The 24,248-nt window shown below is 39.3% G+C and overlaps 1 protein-coding gene across 2 annotated transcripts in view; it reads right to left on the bottom strand.

The window, feature by feature from the left end:
• Positions 1-24,248, bottom strand: part of trpm3 (transient receptor potential cation channel, subfamily M, member 3) — a 115,199-nt gene that overhangs the window by 37,379 nt on the left and 53,572 nt on the right. For both annotated transcript variants that reach the window (XM_026342719.1, XM_026342720.1), the window contains exons 2-8: positions 17,324-17,403; positions 15,673-15,874; positions 14,199-14,412; positions 13,020-13,144; positions 12,197-12,368; positions 983-1,157; positions 263-386 (exon numbers count right to left, since the gene is read on the bottom strand). In XM_026342719.1, the coding sequence (XP_026198504.1) occupies positions 263-386; positions 983-1,157; positions 12,197-12,368; positions 13,020-13,144; positions 14,199-14,412; positions 15,673-15,874; positions 17,324-17,403 (1,092 nt within the window). The remainder of the gene's footprint in view (positions 1-262; positions 387-982; positions 1,158-12,196; positions 12,369-13,019; positions 13,145-14,198; positions 14,413-15,672; positions 15,875-17,323; positions 17,404-24,248) is intronic.

The raw sequence follows: 24,248 nt of genomic DNA, 5'->3' as shown, positions 1-24,248 counted from the left end.
AGGTCTGATCCACAGCTAGGTTCACATACTTTTTCCACTACCACCATTAGGTTTTTCTGGTTGTTCTCAATAAAGACATGAAAGATCAGAATTGTTTTGTGTTATTATTCTAGGCACATTATATTTAATAATCCTTTTGACTAAGATGAAGATAAGATTCACATCAAGGTTCAAATACTTTTTCTTGCCACTGTATATGTATGTGCACATTTGTTTGGTGTTATTCTTAAAGTGTACACACATGTACGCAAGTGACACTCACCAACTCCTTCTTCTTCATGCACTCCATGAGAATGATGAACAGATGTTGGGCCTGCGTGCGGCTATAAGTGAATGTCTTCTGAATGGTCACCAGCAACTGGTCTCTTAGAGACTCGTTAATTATGCTGCAGAGGCAGAGAGGTGTGGAAGAAAGACAATAGAGTGTCAGGAAGGGGGTCAGATAAAGGTAAAGAGAAAAAAGAGGCAAATTAGATTTGTCTGTAAGTTAAATCAAGGTTGACAGGGACTCTCAGTACTACTATGTCTGAGTCCTTGGTCAAATGTGATTCAGTTTACCTTCATTTGTAACTAAATATATTGTGTGAAAATGTAAAAAGAAATCTAAATTCAATTCAGAAATATATTCATAAGGCATATAACTGAAAATGTTTATTTGTGTTTTATTAAAATAACACATAAGCTCATTTCAGAAACCTGAAACATTTTACAAGATGTTGCATCACTTTATGTTTTTCATTGTTTTCCAAAGAAATTTGTTGCTTTAGAATTACATTATTGCCACAATATTAAATATATAAGTATGTGTGGAACTACGCGCTTGTTATGTTTGGTCCAAGGGGAACCATTTAATACTAATTAAACAAAAACATTAACACAAATTCTCATTACAAACAATAAGCAACAGATTTGCCACAATGGATTCAATTTGTTTTTAGGAAGTGTTTGTCTGTCAGTATAATGTGCACATGTAAGTGCATACCCTCCTTCCTCAGAGTATTTGTGTCCGAATGCCAAGATGTCTGATGCTCTGCCACTGCCATCACACACCACCACAGGGACTGGAGGAGTGTCCCTGAGGTACTCCAGCACTATGGAGATCACATTAGGCCCTCCCTCTACAATCAGAGCCACTACCGGTACACCCTGACCAATACCTGCTCAAAAAGAGAGTAAGGGTAAGAGAAAAAGGGTGAAGGAGAAAACCCAGATGAACAATACAAAAAAGGAACAAGTAAGAAAGGTGAAGAAGGAAAAGGAGATAGGGAAGGAGAGAAAAAGATGGAGGGAGGAAAGATCAGTAAACAGGCGTCATTACATGCAACAATACATGATCCATACATAAAAAAATAGATCTAAATTTGTTACGAACAAGGTAACAATTTGTTGTCAAGGTACTGTGCACTTTCTAAGTACTATTACCAGAAATAACACTTTGTGCTTTGTGCTCTGTTCCTGTGGTGTGTCTGTGTGAGAGAGAGAGAGAGCTGATAAACCCCCACTATTTGCAATTTCACACAAAAGTTGCTCCTTGCCTGCTAATCATAGGCTATTTATGAAGTTATTATAATTTGAGAGAACAATTAATTGCCTACACCTACCTACATTATATGTTTTATTTTCTCTTGGCGGACTCAGTTTAAAATGTGTTTGTTTGTGCTCAAACGCAGCTGTAGCTTAACAGCTATTCGTACTTACCAGTTAGGGTTGAATAATTAATAGGATTTAAATAATATTGTACTTTAACAACATGCAATTTTCAAATGGATGTTCATGATTCCCCACTCCATAAAAACATGTAGACTTTGAGTTGCTGAGATCAGACTGTATGTGGTTGTATTTTTTGTGGCATTTGACTCCTTTAATTCAAAACCTGTGTAACCAGATCTTCCCCACCCTGCACCCTCATCCTGGTCTGCATAATTCACAAAGGAGAAAGCTTAGTCTGTCTCTCAAACACGTAGGCAGACAAACACTGAGTACCAATGCATGGTTACATACTGTATACACACACAAACACAAACATAAGCACACACACACACACACATTCAGCAGCATACCCACCACCATTACGCTTTGCCTCAGACAGTCTCAAGTGGCCTTGCAACAGGGACAGTTACATAAGGAGAATATTTTAGAGGCCTCGCCTACTTCAAAGAGCTAAAACGTCACTGTGCCACAACACATCACATGACCATACATCAACAGGGCAGAGTGTGAGAGAGCAGCAGACTAATGACATGCAATTTGTACCTGATTTCATTTTATTTCTATTTGGTGTCTTTTTTTTTTTTGTTACCTGAAAATGTGCGTGTGCAAACTTGTGGTTGTGTTAGATCAGGCACTGATATTGATGACTAATGAGCTTTCGAGGCCAAAGCAGCTTATTGTTCAACTTAAACTGACTGAGAAACAGATGAGGAGTGAAAAGCACAGCTGTGCCATGGCTAAATTGGAGGAGAAATTCTGCACGTGTCTCAAAGACAGAAATGCAGCTGACACAGAAGAAAAAAAAAAATTCAAACAAACTACAAACAAGATCATTATTGTCTTTTGGTTGTGTAAAGGTGGCCTTAGAGCATCCCTGTCACTATTAGTTTTCCTTATCCATTACAGCCAGAGGAAACAAAGCAAGGTACACTATAACATGTATACATAAAACTGTTTATACAGTGAAAAAAGGTTTTCTCAGTATCTATGGACGTAATGTGACTTACATTTCAGTGGCCACCTCTAAAAAAAGTGCCTCACAATACAGTGCTGTTCCTGAAGGCTTGTGTGGGAACTGAAGCCTTAAATTTAACAGTATTAATGCTCTGCCAGCTGCTGCTACTAGTGAACTTGTAATTTCATACTTCACTTTAAATCCTGTGATTGTTAGAAAGCAGAGAGTCCTTTGAATTATTCCATCTGTGGAGGCGTATTTTGTGATCTGAACTCTTCCTTTATATCAAATAAAACACAAAGTATTTGAACACATGCAGCCTTGCTACATGAGATGGCACTTTCTGAAGAGCACCTATTGTTCTCTAAGCTAATTTGTTTTAGTGAAGATGCAAACCTTCTTAGTAGTGCTGCTGCCAAAGTACAACTGTTACACTGTAAGCTTAGTTTTGACCAGTGTTTTTGTATTATTCCTAAAATGGGATACATGTGATCAAAATTGTATAATGGATAGTCAAAATAGTTAAGTAATAAAATAGTTTATAGTATAGTAAATTAATACCTGACATACCTACCTACCTATCTGTACAGTACACATTCTACACAATATATACTGCTGTATATCCTGTGTCTGTTTTCTGCCTTTCCACCCCCTTTTCCTGACTGTATATCCAAGCACCATTCACACACTCCAACGCATCAGACAACACAATCATCAAACACCTACTCTCCCTTTCTCTCTACTTCATCCATAGTTTTAACCCAGTGCCCACACCTTACTGTATCTCTCAGGAGGGAAACTACCCTCAAAAAGTGTGAAAAAGCAGAGGGAGAAGAAAAAGAGAGAGGTGGTTTATGGGAACCCATGGCCACCATTCTATATTTATCCAGCCTGGGAGATGAGGAAGTAATGAGGAACAGAAGGAATAGGGAGGAAAGGAGAAGCATGTAAGCGAGACACACATAACATGCTTAAATGGTCTTAATTAAGGATGCTGCAGTGACTCATCCTCTGCGTGTGTATCTGTCTTTGTGCGTGTGGGTGTGTGCAAGTGTCTACGAGTTTGTCCTTGTATGTGTCAAATTAGTATCAGCATGACTGGAGGAGGTGCTCTACAGTATGTGGGTGTTGTCTTCGCACCCCACCACCAACAAAATAATAAAAAAAAAAAAAACACTTACACACACATTAACATAACCTATTCAACCAGCTAAAGCAGGAAGGAAACATCAGCTCTGTGAAGGCAACATGACTTGACAGGCTACAGAACAAAAGGTCACGGGGTCCAGTACATTAAAAGGGCAAAGCCTCACCCAAAATCTACTTTTTCACTCATGTTGTGACATCAAGATATCCTGTCACTTTTAACCTACTCATAGGAAATCAGACTAAATCAAATGGTCTGTGCATTTTTACCAGTATCATCAGTTGACTTTTACTGTTACCAAGGTTTTGTGAGCCAGACAGAATCTAGGACTTTTTCTTGACTGGCTTATGACTTATTATTTCATTACTTCAGGACTTATACCTGTTACCAATCTCTTGCCGGCAGATTGGTTTTAATGAATCTATTAAACCTGGTACAGACTAGGTAATTGGTGTCCTGCTGAGAGTTATAAATAATGGTTGAACCCCCTTGAGGCAAATTTCTGATATTGGCTATCAAATCTATGCAGTTATGGACTGAGTGCGCCACCTGCAAGCTGCAGGACTATTTTAATAGCAAGAACTGGAAATGTTTCCACACGGTGTGCCTCTGGATCATTATACTACAGCAGCTCTAACATGCATAAATGTCAGCACTAATAATCTCATCTCTATCTAATATTATTAGTATTATAATAGTTATATTACAATATAGATTAACATAGATTATTGGGTTAACATGGGAATATGGTGTGTGGCTTTCAGGTCAGAATTTGCACAAGCTAAAAAGAAAATTTATACAAACATCAAAGAGAAGCACAAACACAATTGGCACATTGAGGGGAAATTTGTGGACAACTGCTCCTGTAGCATGTGGGACAGAATTCTGGCACTGACAGAAAGACGGGGAGACAGGCTGAGCGATGCCAACAACATCTGGTGAATCAGAATCAGCACCATGGACAGCGACATTTCCCTCAGTGTAACTGTGAGGTGCACCAGTTGCAGACGTCATAAACCTCAATGATATGTAAGCTACAGGACGAGCTGATGCAAGTAAATTTACCCAATAGAGTTGTGTCTTGGTTTGTACATGTAAATCTGTATGACCTGTTAAGAGAGATCTCTCCATAAAATAATCGTACATGGAAGCTTCATTTTAGTGTGTTATGTAGCACTATATGCTTGTGTGTCCAAGCATTGTTACTTTATTCTACTGAAGATGAAGCGTAATTTGGATGTTCCTAAGGCCAGACTTAAAATGAAAAGAGACGTAAAATTGCTGACCACATACTGTGAACTTTGAAACACTTCATCTTTCACTGTGATAATCAAACTCAAATGTTTGTTTGTATTTTTTATGTCTTATTTATGAAGCACCTCGTAACATTTGCCTTAGGAGGTGCTAAATGAAAAAAGGTTCTCAAATGCAGCTGCTCAAACCACCTGAGGTGCTCAAAAGCCATAAATTGATGCATGCCTTTCAGATCTGTGTAAGCTTTGGTTCTCCCAAGTGGATCTACTTTAGAGTCCACTCACAGGTCTTGTACTGTGTCAGCTGAATTAGCCATCATTCTTCCTATCTCAATAAAGTGATCGTAAAAATGAATTTATTGACTTTGTACAGAAGATTGAACAAGCTGTTGCAGTTGTATGATTAACCAAATTATTGAATGGTTTGCTGAGTGAGCAATAGTAAAGATTAAACTTCTGTCATGCACACTGTTCATTAATACAGTTCAAGTATGTGTTTGTGTTGGTGTATGGATGCTGGAATGATTAGCTCAGTATCAGTACTCATTTACCAAACATATGCATTACCACCTTCTTCTGAACTAGAGTAGGGCAGAGCCTTACTTGCCTGTATTCCCCGAAAGCCAAGATTAACTGCAATCAGTTTTGTGATTTGGCTGAGAGAGACTCACCGCTGTGGCTAGGTGCACTGTAAATGAAAGTGTAATAAATCAGATCTAGTTTTTATTCAGTCTTTTGAAATGACAAGTGAAATGGAGCCTAGCTTTAGGGGTTTGTAACATTAAAGGCAAACTGGATTCAGCACAGCTCAGCTGACACTGCATCTACACTATAACTAATGTAAAACAATATACTGTTTCTCTAAATGAGGTAGTTGTTAGCACCACTCTCACACTACTACACAGTTCACATTACTGATCATGTACTAAAATTCTTTCCACACCACATTATATGGAGTCATCCATGCACATCCTCAACCTGGAAGCACACCTGGAGCAAGTCTTGTATCTCACCTAACACTGACTCCATTGTGTATCCACCACAGGGTTGAACACTCTCATGGTTCATGTTTATCATTTTGACATGTTTTTTGTTTCCATTCGTGCATGAACACACGCTTGTTCTCATGTCCCCTCAAATAGTTTATCTAATTATCTACACACACAGTGTCTGTTCAGCCCCACTAATTTAACCAGTTATCAGTACAGCAACACTAGAAAGACCAAAACCAGAGACAGCAGACTCATGAAAAACTCATAATCATAGTTTTCCATATCATAGTATTGTTTGTTTGGGGGCCTGAACTAATTTGAAAGGTGGTTTGAATGTTTTTGCACAGAATAAATTCCAAGCTTTGCCTCAGAATGTTTTCCTGCTATTTGTGTGTCACAATCGGCAGAGAGTGAGAGTCAAATTCGAACTGTGACACAAAAATGTAGGTATTTAGAGTGCTTTAAGAGAATTACAACCCTCTTGACTTTCCATGTAATATAGATTTTTTATAATCTCTTCAGTATGGGCTGCTCCAAGGTGTAGGTCACAATGTCACATATAATCTGCAAAGCAAAGCCTTGTGGCTTTTCGATTCAATTATCTCAGCTATTTCAGCTTTTATGTATGATGTATGATGTGATTAATAAACCACTGTTTAGGAGGGACAATGAAGGTTACACAGTTGACACACAGTTAAAACACACACATGCCTTCACGTATGTACACATTCAATATACAATGTACGTGTGTGCCCACCTGAATATTTCACGTAATACAGGTGAAATGGAAGAGGGCAAACTCAAGGTGCACCATTCATTTTCAGACTTTATCTTAACTTGCGCAAATTAATAACTTCTATTCCTCTTTAGGTCTCGAATGTGCATCCAATTTTAAACTGTCATACAGTATGCATAAAAACAAAAACCCGGGTGAATAGGATTCAAGGTAATTTAGTATTTCTTACTCAATTTTACAACAGAAAATAAGAAAACATTCATGGATGAAACCTATTATGTCTTTTCTGTGACTGCATTTTCACTTTGTAATCCTGCTTTTTCACCTCAAGGTAATATCTCGTCTCACTGCCTGCATTCTCCTCAGCCTCACACTTCGTTCAGACATTATATTCTATCCCCTCTCCTCTCACTTGCAGTCCCTTTTCTCTGTCTTTATTTTCCCAGTCTTCTCTCTTTTATTTTTCTTCCCTCTAAGGCAGGTGTGTGATTAAAAAGCACTGTAGTCCCTGCTACAGAGATGTCAATAGGGCTGTCCAGTGTTTGAGTGAGATGTGCTAAAGAGTTCCAACTACTGTATTTCCTTTATCTCGGTTTGACAGTATCTACTGTCTGCAGATGATGAAGATGAGCACAAGAGAAAGAAATTTCTCTGTGTGTGTGTTTATGATGATTACATTTTGTTCCCTACATGCGAAGTGTCCTTAGTTAATTCTTTGTCGCAGTCATTCAGTCTCATTTGCATCTGCAGCTCTGTCTATGTTCTATCAAGCAAAACCAAAAAATATTTGGCAGAACAAGTGAAGGCCACACATGTATGGCAGGGCACATCACTGAATGTTAACTCTAGCATGTGAATATGCTGGCTCTCTCCACCATGTTTACAGCTTTCCAACCCCAGTTTCTTGTCTTAAGACATTTATTTTGTTTATACGGAGACAGAACCCTCTAAGATACTCTTGTCTACTTTCTATTGAAGAGGTTACAAAACCACAGGAGGGGATACCTTGCACAAAATCCAATATACAGTAGAGACTACAGCAGAAATTATGCAGAGGCTATGCAAAATTCCAATCACCAAAAGTGGACATAAAAGGCAACCCACTGGTCACTACTGTGCACCCATGACATTTTTGACAGGTGCCAATGGTGCTGCCATCACATGTAATGTCCAAAGGTTTCATCATGAGAAGAATAACACTTTGGATAAAAGCATCTGCCAAATGACTAAATGTACAATGTAGATCTAAGAAGTATAAGTAGAGCATTTGTAAAAGATTGTTCTCAATATTTGTCTAGAACAAGGACATACACAGACACCTACACCTCCCTACCAACCAGACGAATTTTGTGAAATTAGCAGTTGATCTAAAATTGAATTTCTAGAATCAGAATGAGGAATTATCCCCGTCACGCTCTATTTACAATCATCATACAGCTTTTCATCACCCACACGGTGCTGCAGAAAACATTGCGGTTCAGCTCTGCGTTTTTAAGTTCAGACAAAGGTGTCTTCAAAGACTGGGCCACCTTGTCACTAACCTCTGCTGGTGGGGTTTCTGTATATGTATAAGGCTAGCAATGCCTGGGGAAGCTCACAAATAACATGTGACATCAAGGCTCCTTAGAAGACTATAGGACATGAGCAAAGCTTAATTTATTGACAGAATATGTCAAATGGAGGGAAGGCTGTACTCTGACTTTTCTACACACCATAAATTAGAAAAACGTTGAGGCAAAGATCATTATCCAATTTACTACTACAGCCTGACATTGAACTTACAGTTACTGTATTGTACTTACAGTATAGTATACATAGCTTAAATGTATGTTTACACAAGCATTACCACCCTACCGACACTAGCACTAACCTTATTTTCAATTAGCTTCCTGATTTAAATACTGAAGGACTTGATTGAGAACTATAACTTGTTGTTGTTGTTTAAATATTTAACTGGAAAAAATTATGTAAAATCTTACCTAATTGTTATACTTAAGATATCTCATTGTGTAATAATAATAACTTGAACTACAGAATCACTCTGGTTGTTCAAAGGCATAGCAGAGTGATGCCCCTTACCTGTAAAACTGTCTTTTTTTTACACACAGCAGTTAAGTCATGACTTTGACATCTGCTGCTGATCTGACCTGATGTTTGACATTTTAAATGGCAACAGCGATGATTAGTGCCTCCCAAAATTGGTAAGTTACTGCCTCAGTGATTTCACTAAGCTTTGCTAAAAACAGTGTCAGAACTCATGAGCTACTTGTATTAAATAATTTCTCTAATGTCATGTTTGCTCACACATTAAGGTGATTATTAACACAGGTGAAGTTATGTCACCACTGGGAAGGTGTAAAAAACTTGGTTCTTGGTTAAGATACATTTGCATTTATGTTATTATCGTAAACACCAAAAAGTTTTGATTATATATTTTTCATTTTTATTTAAGCAGCTACAGTAAGTTCTCTAGGGATCTTTAGCACAACTTCCTTCTTCTAGAGTATAGTCAGACCAAAATGCCCATATATCTGTGTTACAGAATTGTAAATCCCATATTTAAAAACTGTGGTATAATATTGTGCAGCCAATTTGATTGCTAGAGCATGTCCAGCAGGGACATGATGACAGCTGTTTCACGGGAAAGCCGAAACAGGAACAGCAGGATTACCTAAAGGATTGCCAGACATCACAAAAATAGCACAGGTGGAAATTACGGATGTCTCTCCACCCCACTACTTTTAATCATGCGTTTGTTCGGAGACTATATCACAGTGTTAGGAAAACAAAGAGACTGTTATGTGTGGTCTATAATCCACGTGTTTGGACATTCAAACTAACCAGCTATTTTCCCCTCTTTACTTTCTTTATCCTTCTTTCTTGACAGGACCTCAGGCTACACTTGGATCCCACAGGAGCCCTGCTGTGAGGAAAATTGATGTACTCCTTCAATGGCTGCAGAGAGGTAATCAAATCAAGAAATGGTCCTTGTCTGCCAACTCTATGTGGTAAACGAGGCAGTAAAAGCTCCAAAATGAGAACAAGGTACAGTACATTATACACAAAAACATATTGTAATTGCACAAACTTGAAAAGCTGTTCAGTCTGTGTTTTGATGGAGAAGCTCTCCTCCTCTGTTCAGAATGTGCTTTGTTCAGGAATGCGGCTGTATTATTTTATTATTTTATTTGCATTAAGACTGAATAAGTCGAAAATCTGTCCATCCATCCATTATCTTAACCACCTGTCCTTTTAAGGGTTGTGAGAGTGCTGGAGCTTTTCCCATTGGGTGCTGGCATTGGGCGAGAGAAGTGGTCTATCACAGGGCTGAGATATAGAGACAGACAACCATTCACACCTATTAACCTACGGAAGAGTGACCAATTAACCTAACATGCATGTCTTTGGATGATGGGAGGAAGCCAGAGTACCCGATGGGAACCCACGCAGACAAAGGGAGAACATGCAGACGCCACTTCCAAAGCACCCATCCTTCTTGCTGTGAGGTGGCAGTGCTAACCACTTCACCACTGTGCCCCCCTCCACCATCTACAATCTACAGATCCTAAATTCTTAACCAAGGCTATTAGAATCAGAATATCATGAGTGTTATTTCGATTTTTCACATTTAATTAACATCAATGCCAACACAAAAGTAGTTATCTAGACAACAATTACATAAATAAAGAGATAACATGCCTTAGTGTAAAGGCAACCTCAAGAGGAAACTGTTGCCATTCTGAATGGCAGGTTATGGTCAGACACTGCTGAGGTTAAAGTTAGTGTGAAATAGTCTCTGAGTCATGACCCTGTGTTCTGGAAGGTTGGCAGCAAATACACAGTAAAAAATAGTCACTAACAACTTGTTTCATTTGCGGGTCCTTTGAAATATTTGTGCTCATGTTGGACCCTGATATATGCTAAAGCTAATCAGATGATAGATGCACTAGGATATGGTTAGATGCTTGTATGACAACTGGGCGTCCCTTTGCCTTCCCAGCCCCTCTTGTATTAGTCCAGGCATAGGATGACAAAGGGAAGTCCATAAGTCAAAGAGCTGGATGATGAAAGGACATTTGTGAATCCTGTCAGTCCCATGGATGTTTCTCAATTCCCTCAAGTTAAAGGGTTAAGAGGTGGTGTGACAGCGAACAAAAATGGTGTAATGCTTGTCCCATGATATTGTTCCTATTGTTTCTAATGATGTACCCACCTACTTCCTGACACTCTAGTTTTAATAAGCACTGTTGTTGAGATGTGTGCATGCATGTCAACTAAACCCTGAGGAAATTATTAGAAAATTCTTTTATGCTGACAACAAAAGAAGGTAATAAATAAATGATGGGTGCAAAAATTTTCTTGGTTTTGTTTCCAGCGCTGACACATTCTAAACAATGCTGCAAGAGGCTACTGAGAAATGCATTTAAATGGTATCAGAGAGGTTTGTGTGTGCTTGCGTCTTTGTTTGTGTCTGTGTGAAAGACAGAGAAAAAGCCATTGAGAAATGCATTTTGTATTCACGTAAATCTATTTGGTTTCTAGACAAGCTCTAATGTGGAAATTGAAAATGGAGAAATCCTATGTGACGAGGGCTCAACGGTGAATGAACACTCCATACAAATAGATATGCACAAATACATGTTAATTTACACACAGGGTACAAATGCCTACATGTTTAGATACACAAACAAGTATTCAAATACACTCTTTCCACCCTTTCATGAACATCATGTACTTTTGATGCAACAAAATTTAAGACATGTACGGAGCTGCACAAGAATTGACATTCTGCTGCGTTTTAACAGCAATGTGTTATAATAACCAGTTATTTATGTGTCTGTCAAACTATACACAAATAATAATTTGGCTATTGTATTTCCAACACCGTATTGGTTTGCACTATTATTTGATATATATCAAATAAACAATAAGAAAAATCATCACGTCTGTGTTTGTGAGCTGATTTGATTTTCGGTCCTGGGGTATTGCTGTATACCCAGAATAAGAAGACAAGGATTATTAGGCAGGTTCATTTATGGAAAGAGTTCATCTGAGCTGTCAGAAAGCTTTGAAAGAAAAAATAAACCTCTCCTGAAGGGGTGGACAATTTCAAAGCCTCATAGAGTTATATCACACCAGCTAAAAATACACTGACAGCATGTATTCTCTACAAAGCAGGTAATGATAATTTTAGTCTGGATGCAGCTACAAAACAGACTTTGAACTCAATTAACCCACAATGGTGTTGTTGATAAAACAAGGATTGCAGTTTCTTTATACTGTTACTGCTCACTGTGTCCCTTGAAAAAGTATTTTCAAATTTAGGTTAAGTGAGTCAGTTTGGCCATAACCATTACACCATGACACCATTACACCATGACACATACAGTAAATTGCACTCACGTGTGTTAATCTTCTGGAGGGAGATGTGTTTCTCTAGTTGGCGCCGTAGTTTGACCTCAGCACCATACTTTCCCATCGTACCATTGTCTGCCAGGATGAAGTGGGAGTGGAGACTGTTTAGAACCGTCAGCTTGCTCATGGGGTTGGACATGGTCTGGTATGGACGCACCACCTAGCGAAGAGAAGGTTTAATTTAGAGTTTTAATTAAAGAAAAACTCTGGCTCGGAAATAAGCTATCCACAATATGAAAAAATAAGCCTGATGGTGTCATTAAAATAAAATTATGCTAATACTAAAACTGGGTGAGTATTAATGCAATATTATTGATCTTTCCCAGAAGCAAGGATTTGCGCTACTGGGCCACTGTCTGACAACCCGAGGTAAACTCATCTGGTCATTACGAGTCTAGCTGAGATTATTCAAGCATGAGAGAAGAGCTTCAGCACAGCAATCATCTCATTTCAGCCACCAACATTAATCAGCTCTGCTTGACATGTACAGTAGGATAGACTGCAGTGGATGCTGATGAAATTTTAACTATAACATTGATTTCCAGGACTATAATGAGTCAGCATGTACTCCACAGTCCCATGAGGTTCCACACAGCTGCCCAACTCACTTTGAAGGTGGGTTTATCACAGATCGGCTTACTCAGCATCTCAGTTAATAAGCTGTCAATTGGAATTTCCATGCTTTGGCAACTCTTGACTGCATAGTTTTCACATGAACACGCAAACAAGTGCTACGGCATGCCAGCGCCTAATCTGTGACTATTTTCATTGCTATTGTTATTATTCAGTTTGTTCTCTCTCAGAAACTTACATCTTTTCCAACAAGATCTTCTTGATTTTCTACAATGCCCCAAGGAGCAATGCCAATGGTGCAGATCTTTCCCCTTGACTTGGAGGCGTGGTCTTTCAGTGCATCACCCACATGGCGAATCACCCCTGTGTGTGTATGCATGTGTGCATACGTGTTGAGAGGAGGACAGAAAATCAGATAACAAATGGGTTTTATCATGATCAATACAAAGGTTCAGCTTAGATAATGATACATTCTGGTGTGAAAGATAAACAGGATCTATTAGGCGGCATGGCAAACACAGTGACACACACGTACACACACACGCACAGCTTCAGACAGGTCATAGCTCCAGGCCTCTAGTTGTCCTCAGGGGAGCAGCAGTCAGACATGGAGGCCATCTTATCTCATCTCTCCTGCTGACATTCATTCTTTCTCCACCTCCACCCTCAACTGCCCCTCTAATCATCCTTCCATCCATTATTCAGGACTCGCTCTTCCTCTTTCTTGCCTCTGCACCCATTCTGTCACTAAATCTTACTTTCTATTTGTTTCTGTATTCATGTTAGTGCACTGTATCATTTTTTTGTGTTCTTTTATGTTTCTGTTTTTAGATATTATTGTATTTTTTGTTTGATCAAAAGAAAAACTAAGAAAACAATATGCAGCCCATACCATTGCAATATATCAAAACATGAATTCTGCAACATAAGCATTCATTTAAATATCATTGCATAGCAATGACTGACATTAGGAATAAAGTAATATCACTCACAGAGACTACTTTCCACCTCCTATTACAGATCCTAAAAAAATCCTGCTCCAGCTATGAAATATCTCCAGCAAGAGATCTCCTTAGTCACCAAAGCTTGTAAGTAGAAGATCTCCTCCCAAACCCCAATTTATTTAGAGATAATTGAGATTTATTACTTCACTCTTTACAGTCATACAGTGGTTCAACATCTTTATAGCTTAGATAGTTATAGATTAATAGTAGTTTAATAGCTCATACTGCATAGAGCACACTTATCATACTCCACAAGCACAAGCACATGACCACTAGGTTTGTACAAAACAAAGTGAGGTTGTGCAAATAAAATCTTACACTACTATCTACATTCAACGTTCTCAGTGTTGGATTCATAAAACATAGTATATAACTGACACACATACACTGTTACATGATGCACTGTCATTTACCTGTGTTGACCCCTCCAGTGAAGATCCAGGCTCCTGTTGTCATGGCAGCCTTGATGAGCCCTTTGCCAAAGACCTGTTTGAGTTTAGGTTGTAATTCAAAGTTCTGCAGGCCCCCGTGGACTGAAATTAGTAGCTTGGGCAGATCTAACTGCCATTCCTTGGTCATCAGATGGAGCAGAAGGTCTGGTTTAGTGTCATAAGACACTCGCACATACTACAAACAGAAATAAGCAAATATGCATGAGAAATCATGTGCACGAGAAATAAACAACAACATACAGCAACACACATGAAGTACGGACAAATACTGTAAACTATGTGACACAAGAATTACATGTGGAGAAAAATGTGGCATGAAGGCAAAATTATGAAATGAAAAAAACATCACAGTAGATCAATGTTGCACACGAGTCTGGGTTTCATTTTCAGGTTAGAGAAAGTAGTGAACAGATGTTTGCTATGATTGAAGAACCACGTGCCTTGGAGCATCTGTTTATCTATCTAATGCACTCACAGACACCCAATCTGACATGTGTCTGGATGAATAATTTAACATTGTGAATAAATCAGACATAATTCTGCCTCAATCATCTGAATTCCCCGACTGCTATGTGTGTGTGTGGTTCTTTCACCATAGTTATTAAAATGTGAACGTATGAATAATGTTCAACATTAAGGTTCTTCTGGGCTGGATCAATTTATCATGTAGTATTTTAACTGCAGACAATTAAGTCTTTTAAATCAATAATTACACGTCATTACTTAATAATAATAATTGAAGATGTTTTCAGTGTTATCTTCAGGCACTGTGAAATGATGAATTTTGTCATTCACTGTTTGCTGACGTCCTTTAATTTCTTCTTGGCTACAACAGTTTGAAAAGAAATTGGAATGAGGACGGTACACAAGGACTCCTGATGAGTTCTTATTTCAGTTTAGCATTTGACTACAGTATATAAGAAATGTATTACTTGACAGAAACTTGACAGACATTAGGAAATCCAACCATTTCTACAGCACTAGCATAATAATGTTAGCACGATCACAAGGTGAATTAGTTTCTAAAACCATATTCAATTCTAATACATTTAAAATTTCTTTTCAATCAATCTTAAATCAATCCAAGTCAAATCTTTTAACAATGCCCGTTCTGCTTTACCTTTAATAACTTATCAATACAAAGTGATAAAAATCATATTTGTCTTGTTGTTGTCAGCATGTGAGGATGTTTCTCTTTATGCTAATAAGATTCTCACACATTTATTACCTTTAGGGACTTCTTCCATCAGAGGTCAAGACTCGACATTACAAGTTCACTGCTTGCTATTTCGAGTTGCTTTAATGTGTATTTTTGGACCGCTACACTATGAGAGTGATCTGTCCTAGTTTGCTTTGCATGCTGACTATCTCAAGAGGCAAGGTTTCTGGAGGACACTGACAAAATGCAACACATTAGATTTGTCATGGGAGTCACCATGGCTTTGTTGGAGTGTCCTCCTCCCTGGAACTCAATGGTGCCAAAGGCATCAGTGGGGCTGAGCTGTGTGTGTTTGCTGATCGACCACTTCTCAGACAAGCTGTCATTCTTGGCCAATCGCTCTGCCTTGTCATTCTGGCTGGATGAGATGCCAGGGGGTAGACCCACATGCTGACCTATCAGACGGCCACAACAGCACCTGGGTGGCAGAAGAAAATAAGAGTGAATGTAAGATTGGTATATTACACTGTCCTTCACAGACAATAACTGGAATCTGAGCCTCAACCAGAGTTATTATAGCATCAAGAAGGAAAAAAAGAGGGTGAGAGCGAGCTTGCGTGAGACTGAGAGAGAGAGGGAAAGAGCATGAGAGCTGCCATCATCATGTGCCTAGCAGTAAGAGGTGGGCAAGGCTGAAGTGACAGCTTGTCATCTGACTTTCATCTCCTGATTCGGAGAAAAGGAGGAGAAGGATCTGTAACCCTTTGCAATGTTTTATTGGAGCTGTCTGTTTTTTTTTTATTTTCAACTCCTCCCCTCTTTGTTGTTGTTCTCTACTTCGCCCTCTCAGCAACTACAGGGGGTACCAGAATGACAGTTATAAAGAGTACTATTTCTACATGGGTACATGCTTTTTTATGTTTTAACCTTACTGGAATGGTGAGTGCTTCCTCCATGGTGGGGGCCCATGGAGGAAAGGCAGTCAGGAGGATTTGATTACGGCTTTTGTCGTACCTTACCACAAAGTTCTTTGCCAATCTCTGACCTAGACCCCAGACAGAGTTTCAAAATGTGAAAAACTACTCTTTCCGTTAATTTGAATGGTTCCATCAATATGGCTCATGCATATGCAGAGAAATCCTTATGATATCATCCAGAAAGGCGTTCTATTTGTTGGCTCATCAAAGACAACATACATGCCAGCATGCATTTGTGGTAGATTACTTTGTAAAGCGAATGCCATGATTGTGCTGTTTTTGGCATTTAGGAGTTTTTTTTTTATGTGACTGATATTACTGTGAAGTGCACTTATCATTACAAATAGATTTTTAGTTTAATTATTTTTACAGAATAAAAAAGGATAATTAGATTCAAATGTCAGATGAATTAGACTCTATCTTGAGAGGTGGTTAAATTAATAACCTTTTAAAATGAATATTCTAATGTCTTCATCAAGTGGTTTGGCTTTGAATTTCACAAATGTCACTCAAGATAAACTTGCTCTTTGTGGTTTAAAAATGTATCTAGCTATCCATTATCTTAATCGCTTCCCCTGTTATGGGTCACGGGGGTGCTGGAGCTAATACCAGCTATCACTGGGAGTGAGGCAGGGTACACCCAGGACAGGTCACCCAGGACAGTGTAATGTTACTCTGAGGGATGTTTGAAAAAGGTCAATAGTGAAACAGCACTCGTAATTTGTTATATGCGAGGTGGGCTGTTGCATTAGCTGACTCAGCCATTCACTCAGGATGTTGTTGTGAAGGAAATAGTCAAGAAGCTGAATCCTAAATATCTTAACCTTGCCATAATTTGTTTATCTGTTTATTTGTTTTTTTCTTATATTTAAAATAAAACAACATTTTTAACTGGAAAAAAAAAATATAATGCCCTTTTTTCCATTTCCTTCACAGACCTTTGTACTCACCTATGGGGGTCTTTGGCACTCACTATGATATGAACACATTCTCTCTTGCTGAATGCTCTCTCTATCCACGATTTCTGTGCCTGCAGATATGAAGACAGAAGAACACAGTCACTTTTGTCAGATAATGAAGCTGTGACCTGAGCATGCAGGAATGACAGCAGAAAGACAACAGAGAGGGGCTCATATCATGAGTGGACTTGTGCTTGACTTTGCAGTTCACCTGTGAAAGAAAATGTTTTCATGTCCTTCAAGTCAAGCGGAGTCTACAGTATAAAATGACAGTCTGAACCTTGTTACAGAGATTTATCTGCCACGGTTGCTATTTCCAGGCAGCAGTGGCATTATGGGGTCTTGCAAACAGAGAATACACTATTAGATGTTTGAGAAATACAGCAATTACAGTCCAGTTTGGAAATGGCATCACACACACGCATACACACACACACACACACACACACACACACACACACACACACACACACACACACACACACAGCTGCACAGTACCTCACACAAAATGCACCCTAATAGAAATGTTTTGTCATTCAGTGATTCCAGCCCAAACCAGATGAGAAGAAGAGTTCAGAAAGTGAAAGCAGATGTAAAGTGCACTGAAGCATTAAAAACCTGTAGGTGCTGCCAGCTGAGTACATCTGTGCATAAAGATGTGTACACATCTATATAAGAACATCTGCATCTACTGTCTGTATTTCTATATGTGCTTTGTGTTCTTATGTTGTGTACTGTATAAAAATAACTCCTCAACATAATGCTGTCAGTGGAATGGCGCATATGTGACACCATGATGCTCTGCAGTCACGTAGCAAATTACCCTTACCCACAAAATACTGTAGTCACAGATCCATCCTGGGATAAGCATGTAGTGCAGATCCACATCTGTGTACATATATACATTCATACAAAAGGTGATCTATTCTATATACCAAACCCCTGTCAGAGATAATAGGAAAGGTCTGCTCTGTTTTAGATAAAGGAGTGTCATATATCACTGATGACTCTGTAAGCTTATCAGTGACTGTCTCGGGTGGATTAGTGACCTGTAAGTAATAATGCTGCATTTTTACAATAGAGTAAGCTAACTATTAGCGATTAGATAGTACAAAATGCCACAAGGTGAAATAATACAGTTCAAATACAGTTTCCACATGATCACTAACAGAAAAAAGAGCTGTTTGGCTGATATCTGCTTGTATATCTACTGTCTACAAGAGGCTGCTTGTACAAGAGAAGATTTCTACATTACACAATTTAATAACGTTTTATGAATCTCGAAATACACACACCTGCCTGCAGGTGATATGACAAATTCAAAAATCAGCTGTCAAGCCTAAAGCATTTTTAGATATATCTAACCTGAAAGGTAAAACAAACGTTGTGTCCCTCCCTTAAGAGATCAGTGTCTTTACCTTTCTTTTCATGTCTTTAGTGCTTTTGTGTGTTACTGTTTGTTGATTAACTGTGGTAATAAATTAGTCAACACAAAACATTTATGTTTTGCATACATTTTCTGAGTCTGTGATTATCAAAAAAATACCCTCTGTCATTTACAATAAATCTCACACTTCCCACCCAGACCTTTGTGGTTCTAACTTGGTTGCACTTCCTGGGTTGACAACACCTTTCCAGGAAGTAGGCTGTGTTAGCGTGAGGTTTTGTGGCGATGGAGCATAACACCAGAGGTCCAGAGGAGAACCCGAATGTCACAACGGGACATTCACAGATAACTAATGGGACACACAGACCAGACTCCCAAACCCACAGGAGCGGGAACATAACAGCCATGAAAACAAAAGGACAGAGCTTTTTATTCTGGGAGAGCTGCCCCGGCTCTTCTCCCAGCCAGCAGAGCTGAGAGCTGCTTGTACAGGGCTTTCCCCACTGCCACAGCTACAACAACACACGCCCCATCCGCCTGACTGGCCCTGTCACACCACGGCACGCCAAAACCCACCGCACCCAGCCACAAACAGCATGGGCCTGCACACAGGCACACTTACCCTAACACCAGACTTCCCACGATTAACCATTACTCTGGGAGGCTGGGGGGCTGCTTTTAGAGATCACCCTGGTCACGATGACTCAGCAAGCCACAACAATGGCCCCAGACCCATTCTTTCTCTGACATGCTAAAACTGTGTATTCATCCGCTGGTTCATCCTGGTATAAACTAGATCTATTCAGCGGTAGCAGAAGCAAACACTAAGAGAACTCATGAAGTTGTTTACGCTCTCCATAAGCATGGAGGACAAACATTGTGCACTTGTGGTCCCCCCCTTTTATTTCTTATCTTTTCTATAGAAACTGTGTCGTATACACGTTTTCTCACTCGGTCCTGTTCTCACTCAAATGCTTTGAACTGCTTCTTACTCAACTATTCACACACACAATTACATCGATGGCAGAGGCTGCAGGTTTCCCGACCCGCCGCTGGTAACCTGGGGTTCAGTGTCTTGCCCAAGGACACTTCGACATATCAAACCACCAACCCCACAACGACCGCTCTGCCTCCTGAGCCTCAGCCACCCCCACTGTTGCATCTCTTTCTCTCGCTGTTCCTCTCACATTTGCTAGTGCTGCTTATGAGATTTGACATGGTATGATCAGATGGCACATGGCCTGCACTCCATTGTGTAATTAAGATTTATCACCAGGTCGCACTCACATGCTGTCTCACACACCAACACAAACACACTGGCTTTCTAGCAAAACATTGGATTATGTCTTGTGTGAGTGTGTGGTTGTGTGCATGTAAAGGGTAACAACAGAGCAGAAACTGACAGGCTGTTAGGGGTCTTGACTCCATTACACTCAACCTCCCACCACATCCACCCTCTTCTCCCCCTCCTTTACTATTGTATCTCCTCTTTGTTATTGGCAGTGGCAGGGAGCTGAATTGAGGACCACATCCAATCAACAGCCTAATCTCTCTGCTATCCCATTTCCTCTCCACCTTTTCTCTTTTCCTTTTAACAAACATGAATGACTCAGCTTTTATATGGCCATATATATGGGCATATAGGAGGCCTGTCGCACTTTAACACTGAGGCTATATCTTACCTTTATATGTGAGTTTCCTTTATAGTATTTTACAAACAGCAGCCAATCACTCAGCTTTCCTTTTTGTGCTGCATGAATGATTTATTTTTCTCTAATATATCTATCTATATCTCATTTTTGGTTCACTTTGATTTGACATTAATTAAGAATCATATCATAAAAATTAGTAGATTAGTAGATGGTGATAAATCAGAAAAATTCAAGATTTTTTTTAGATGAGTGTCTAGATACTGTTTTCTTTTGGCACATTTGATTCACGTTTTGAATTAATCACAGTGAATTATCTAAAGGCGAAGTGCATGTGAAAATGAAAGAAATAGATTAAATAAGACAAGCCTAAAGTCACCAAAAGATAAACCTTGCAAAAAACTGTTTCCTTAAAAATATGGATACAAACTGTATAAGAAAGTATTTTTGGTCAGTGAGACAAAAAAAAAAAACTTGTTTCATTGTCTTAAACAATTATCTTAAGATGTTTCAATCAACTAATTCCTGCAGTAAATGCAAAGCAATACAAAGGATACTAAGAGATGGAAATGGATCTGATCCTGATTAACATTCAGAATGGTAGTAAAATTTCTTTCCCTAAACCACCAAGTATATCTGAAACGAACTGTGGTGAAAAGTCTTGATGTCATTTAGAAGGTTTGTCAAAGGAAAAGCTATGAAACACATACGCCAGGTTCTCATGACTCACCTGTATTTTGTGATGCGATGCATTGTTGTGGTCTTTTCATTATAATTAAGGTTGATGGTAGCGTTAGAGGCAAGAGTTGAACCTAAAAACTCAAAGGCACTCATTGAATCTGATTGCAGCAACCCTGATCAGGCCACCTCTCAGTCCACAGGCAACTGGTTCAACTCTGCGACTATTAGTGCTGCTGGAATGTGTTAGTCGGTGTGTGTGTGTGTGTGTGTGTGTGTGTGTGTGTGTGTGTGTGTGTGTGTGTGTGTGTGTGTGTGTGTTCATGGTGCTGAAGGTACACACCTCGAATGCTGAAACACCTTCTAAACTAGTCTCTAAACACCCAGACTGATAGTGTGTATGAGCCAAGAAATAAAAACTGGCATCTTCGTACAACCAGTTATTTAGTTAGTTATTTAGCCAGTCCACTAGCTGTCTATAAGTAAGGGCACCATCTGTCTGACCCTCCAAAATACTCAAATATGTAGTCTTTTCCAGAAACAGTGTGATTAGAGATTTACATGTATCCACTGTCCTACATTTCTCACCAGCACCTCACCTGTTTTAGATTTAGATTCAAATTAAAGCTGGACTGTCAAGCTGGGTGTGAATGTGCATGTGCAAATGTGTGTGTGTGTGTGTGTGACAGTGAGACAGAGTGTCATCTCCCTGAGCCACATTTCTGTCAGAGACAAAGAACGAAGAGGGAGTCTGAATGGCAAGAGAGCCTATTAGGTAGTGCAACCTGACATTTCTTCTAGCCGACTGACCATCCTTACTCTTTACACACGCACACAAACATACAGTATGTGTATGTAAATTTGTTCTGTTGTACTTGCTCTTTTTCTGCTGTTATTTCACTCCACAAGGGCATTTTCCTAACTGTTTTTATCACGGGGATTAATGTAGCTGTAGATAATACCAACAAAGTTTAATTAGTAAGAGCAGTGGGGGAAACTGGGCACAGTAGACCGTAATCTGAACTAAATGAAAACTAACAATACTCAAGAATGTACTTTCCATAAACCGTAATCCTGCTTGATGTAAAACGCACAAGCACACACCACCAACAAAATGTGAATTCAACTGAAATTATCAGAAACACAACTGCTACCCCAGATCATGTGTGAATGAAATCCTCATGTACTCAGTGTCATGAGAGAGTCCAAATGCTTAGAGGAGCACATCTGGGTCCAGACAGGCCAGATGCTGGCAGGATTGGTGTGCGTGTGTTTGCTTGTGTGTGTGTATTTCTGCCTTAACAACAGGATTTTGTAGACACCACAGGGTTAATTTCAATGAACAGATGCAATTTGCGAAATTACAATTACGAAGCATATTAAGTTTTGTAAAAATTGTCTTCCTTGACCAAAACATAGTGACAATAACACATACATATAAATTCAGTTTCCTCACACAGCCTAAAAGACATATCTCTGTCAGCTTTGCGGAAGACTGGCTACATTATTACTCCCCCTTCAGCCCAAGGTCAACTTGGATTAGCTCCTGTTAACCTTGATAAAACATTATCAAAAACCTTATCCTGCATTAAGACCACTGTACCATTTTTTCTTCAAGTTCAGTGTTGAGACCACTGGCTCGAGACTGAAAATGCATTTTCCCTACTTTTATATATCTAACAAAACATGTGTTCTGTATGGTAATTTGTAGTAAAGGCTGATATGGGATTTTAATGGCCGATGCTGATCTTCAAAGAGCAGGGAGGCCAGTAGCTGCAGGACAAAATAGTTTGTTTGTCTCTATATGTCCGATGTACTTTATCACATTTATCACAAAATAAACTGAACTGACAGAAGCTGCAGGTAATTACAATGATAATCTGTTTCAAAGTTCATGTTTATGTGTAAACAATAAACAACTATTGGTTGTATTGTTCTGTACAGTGGTTTACAGGCAAATGAACTTGCTCCTTAATGAGCCTCTAATGGGCTTTCTGGGGGGTCTCCACTGAAATTTAGCATCTGATGGATGAGATGGTCATTTAGTCTGCCCCCTCCTTTCCACTGATTTTACTGGATGTGATATAGAGGCTTTTATGCAGTAATGAAAACCAGATGGAAGTTTAGGCTGTGTGGGCTGGTTAAAATATGGAAATGGCAAAGGAAGAGACAGCACTGTACTGTAATACAGAGGAGACAGGGCCGTCATCAGCTCAGAGTAAAGCAAATCAGAAAACCTACAGATGGATTTAGTGACTGGCAAGTCTACAACGCAGCTGAGCTAGGTTGTAGACTAGCTTTTTTTGTTTGTTTGCTTTGGGTTTTTTTTTTTTACATATCATACAGTATAACCTGTTTTTTAAGAATGTAAGAAGAAAACCATCTGTAGTGAAATCATGAAGTATTCACACTGCACACTTTATTATCTTGTATATAGTTGTGTTATATTTGATCAAATCTGCACTTACATCTTAAACAAGCGCAGATTTCGTAAGGTTATAAATAAAGGGTTATAGTGACCAGGGTTTCTGCACTCTCACAATTGGCTGAACACATTCTCAAGGCACTGTTTGGGTTCGGCCTTGCTCTGGATCCAGCCTGGTCAAGACAGACTTGAACTGAACAGTACTGTTCAGGTAAATTAAATTTCTTTCACCTTCAATCTAGATCGCACTCATCTACTCAATGTCACTGTTGCCCCAATGATTGCCCCTTCACCATCTCTCTCTCTCTCTCTCTCTCTCTCTCCCCCTCTCCTTTTATTCTGCCTCTCTGTTTATAAACTATAGCTAGGAGCAAACATGCACACCATACAGTGAGTAACCCTAGATATGGGCAGTATTATACACGATGACCTTCATAAGACAGCCTTGGGCAGATCAGTGCATTGATAGATTGTGACTCAAATCTTGAGCCAGACCCATAAAAGCCCGTGCTAGGTCCATGAAGTTACTGCTTGCATTAAAGATGAGGTCATTGCCTCTAAATGCAATCTTGTCAAGGGGAGGAACCATTTATGCAAGTGAAAAAGCATTCACTGACCTGAACACACGCAAACACCAGAGGGTAGTCAACATGCATGAGTATGGGCCAGCGCACGCGCACACACACACACACACACACACACACACACACACACACACACACACGTGCACACACACACACACACACACACACATTCTGTCTATTTCATGCTCACACA

Source organism: Anabas testudineus, chromosome 9, assembly GCF_900324465.2.
Source record: "Anabas testudineus chromosome 9, fAnaTes1.2, whole genome shotgun sequence".
In the NCBI taxonomy this organism is placed as follows: domain Eukaryota; kingdom Metazoa; phylum Chordata; class Actinopteri; order Anabantiformes; family Anabantidae; genus Anabas; species Anabas testudineus.
The sequence above is the reverse complement of the archived record's forward strand: the minus strand, read 5'-3'. Positions and strand labels throughout refer to the sequence as shown.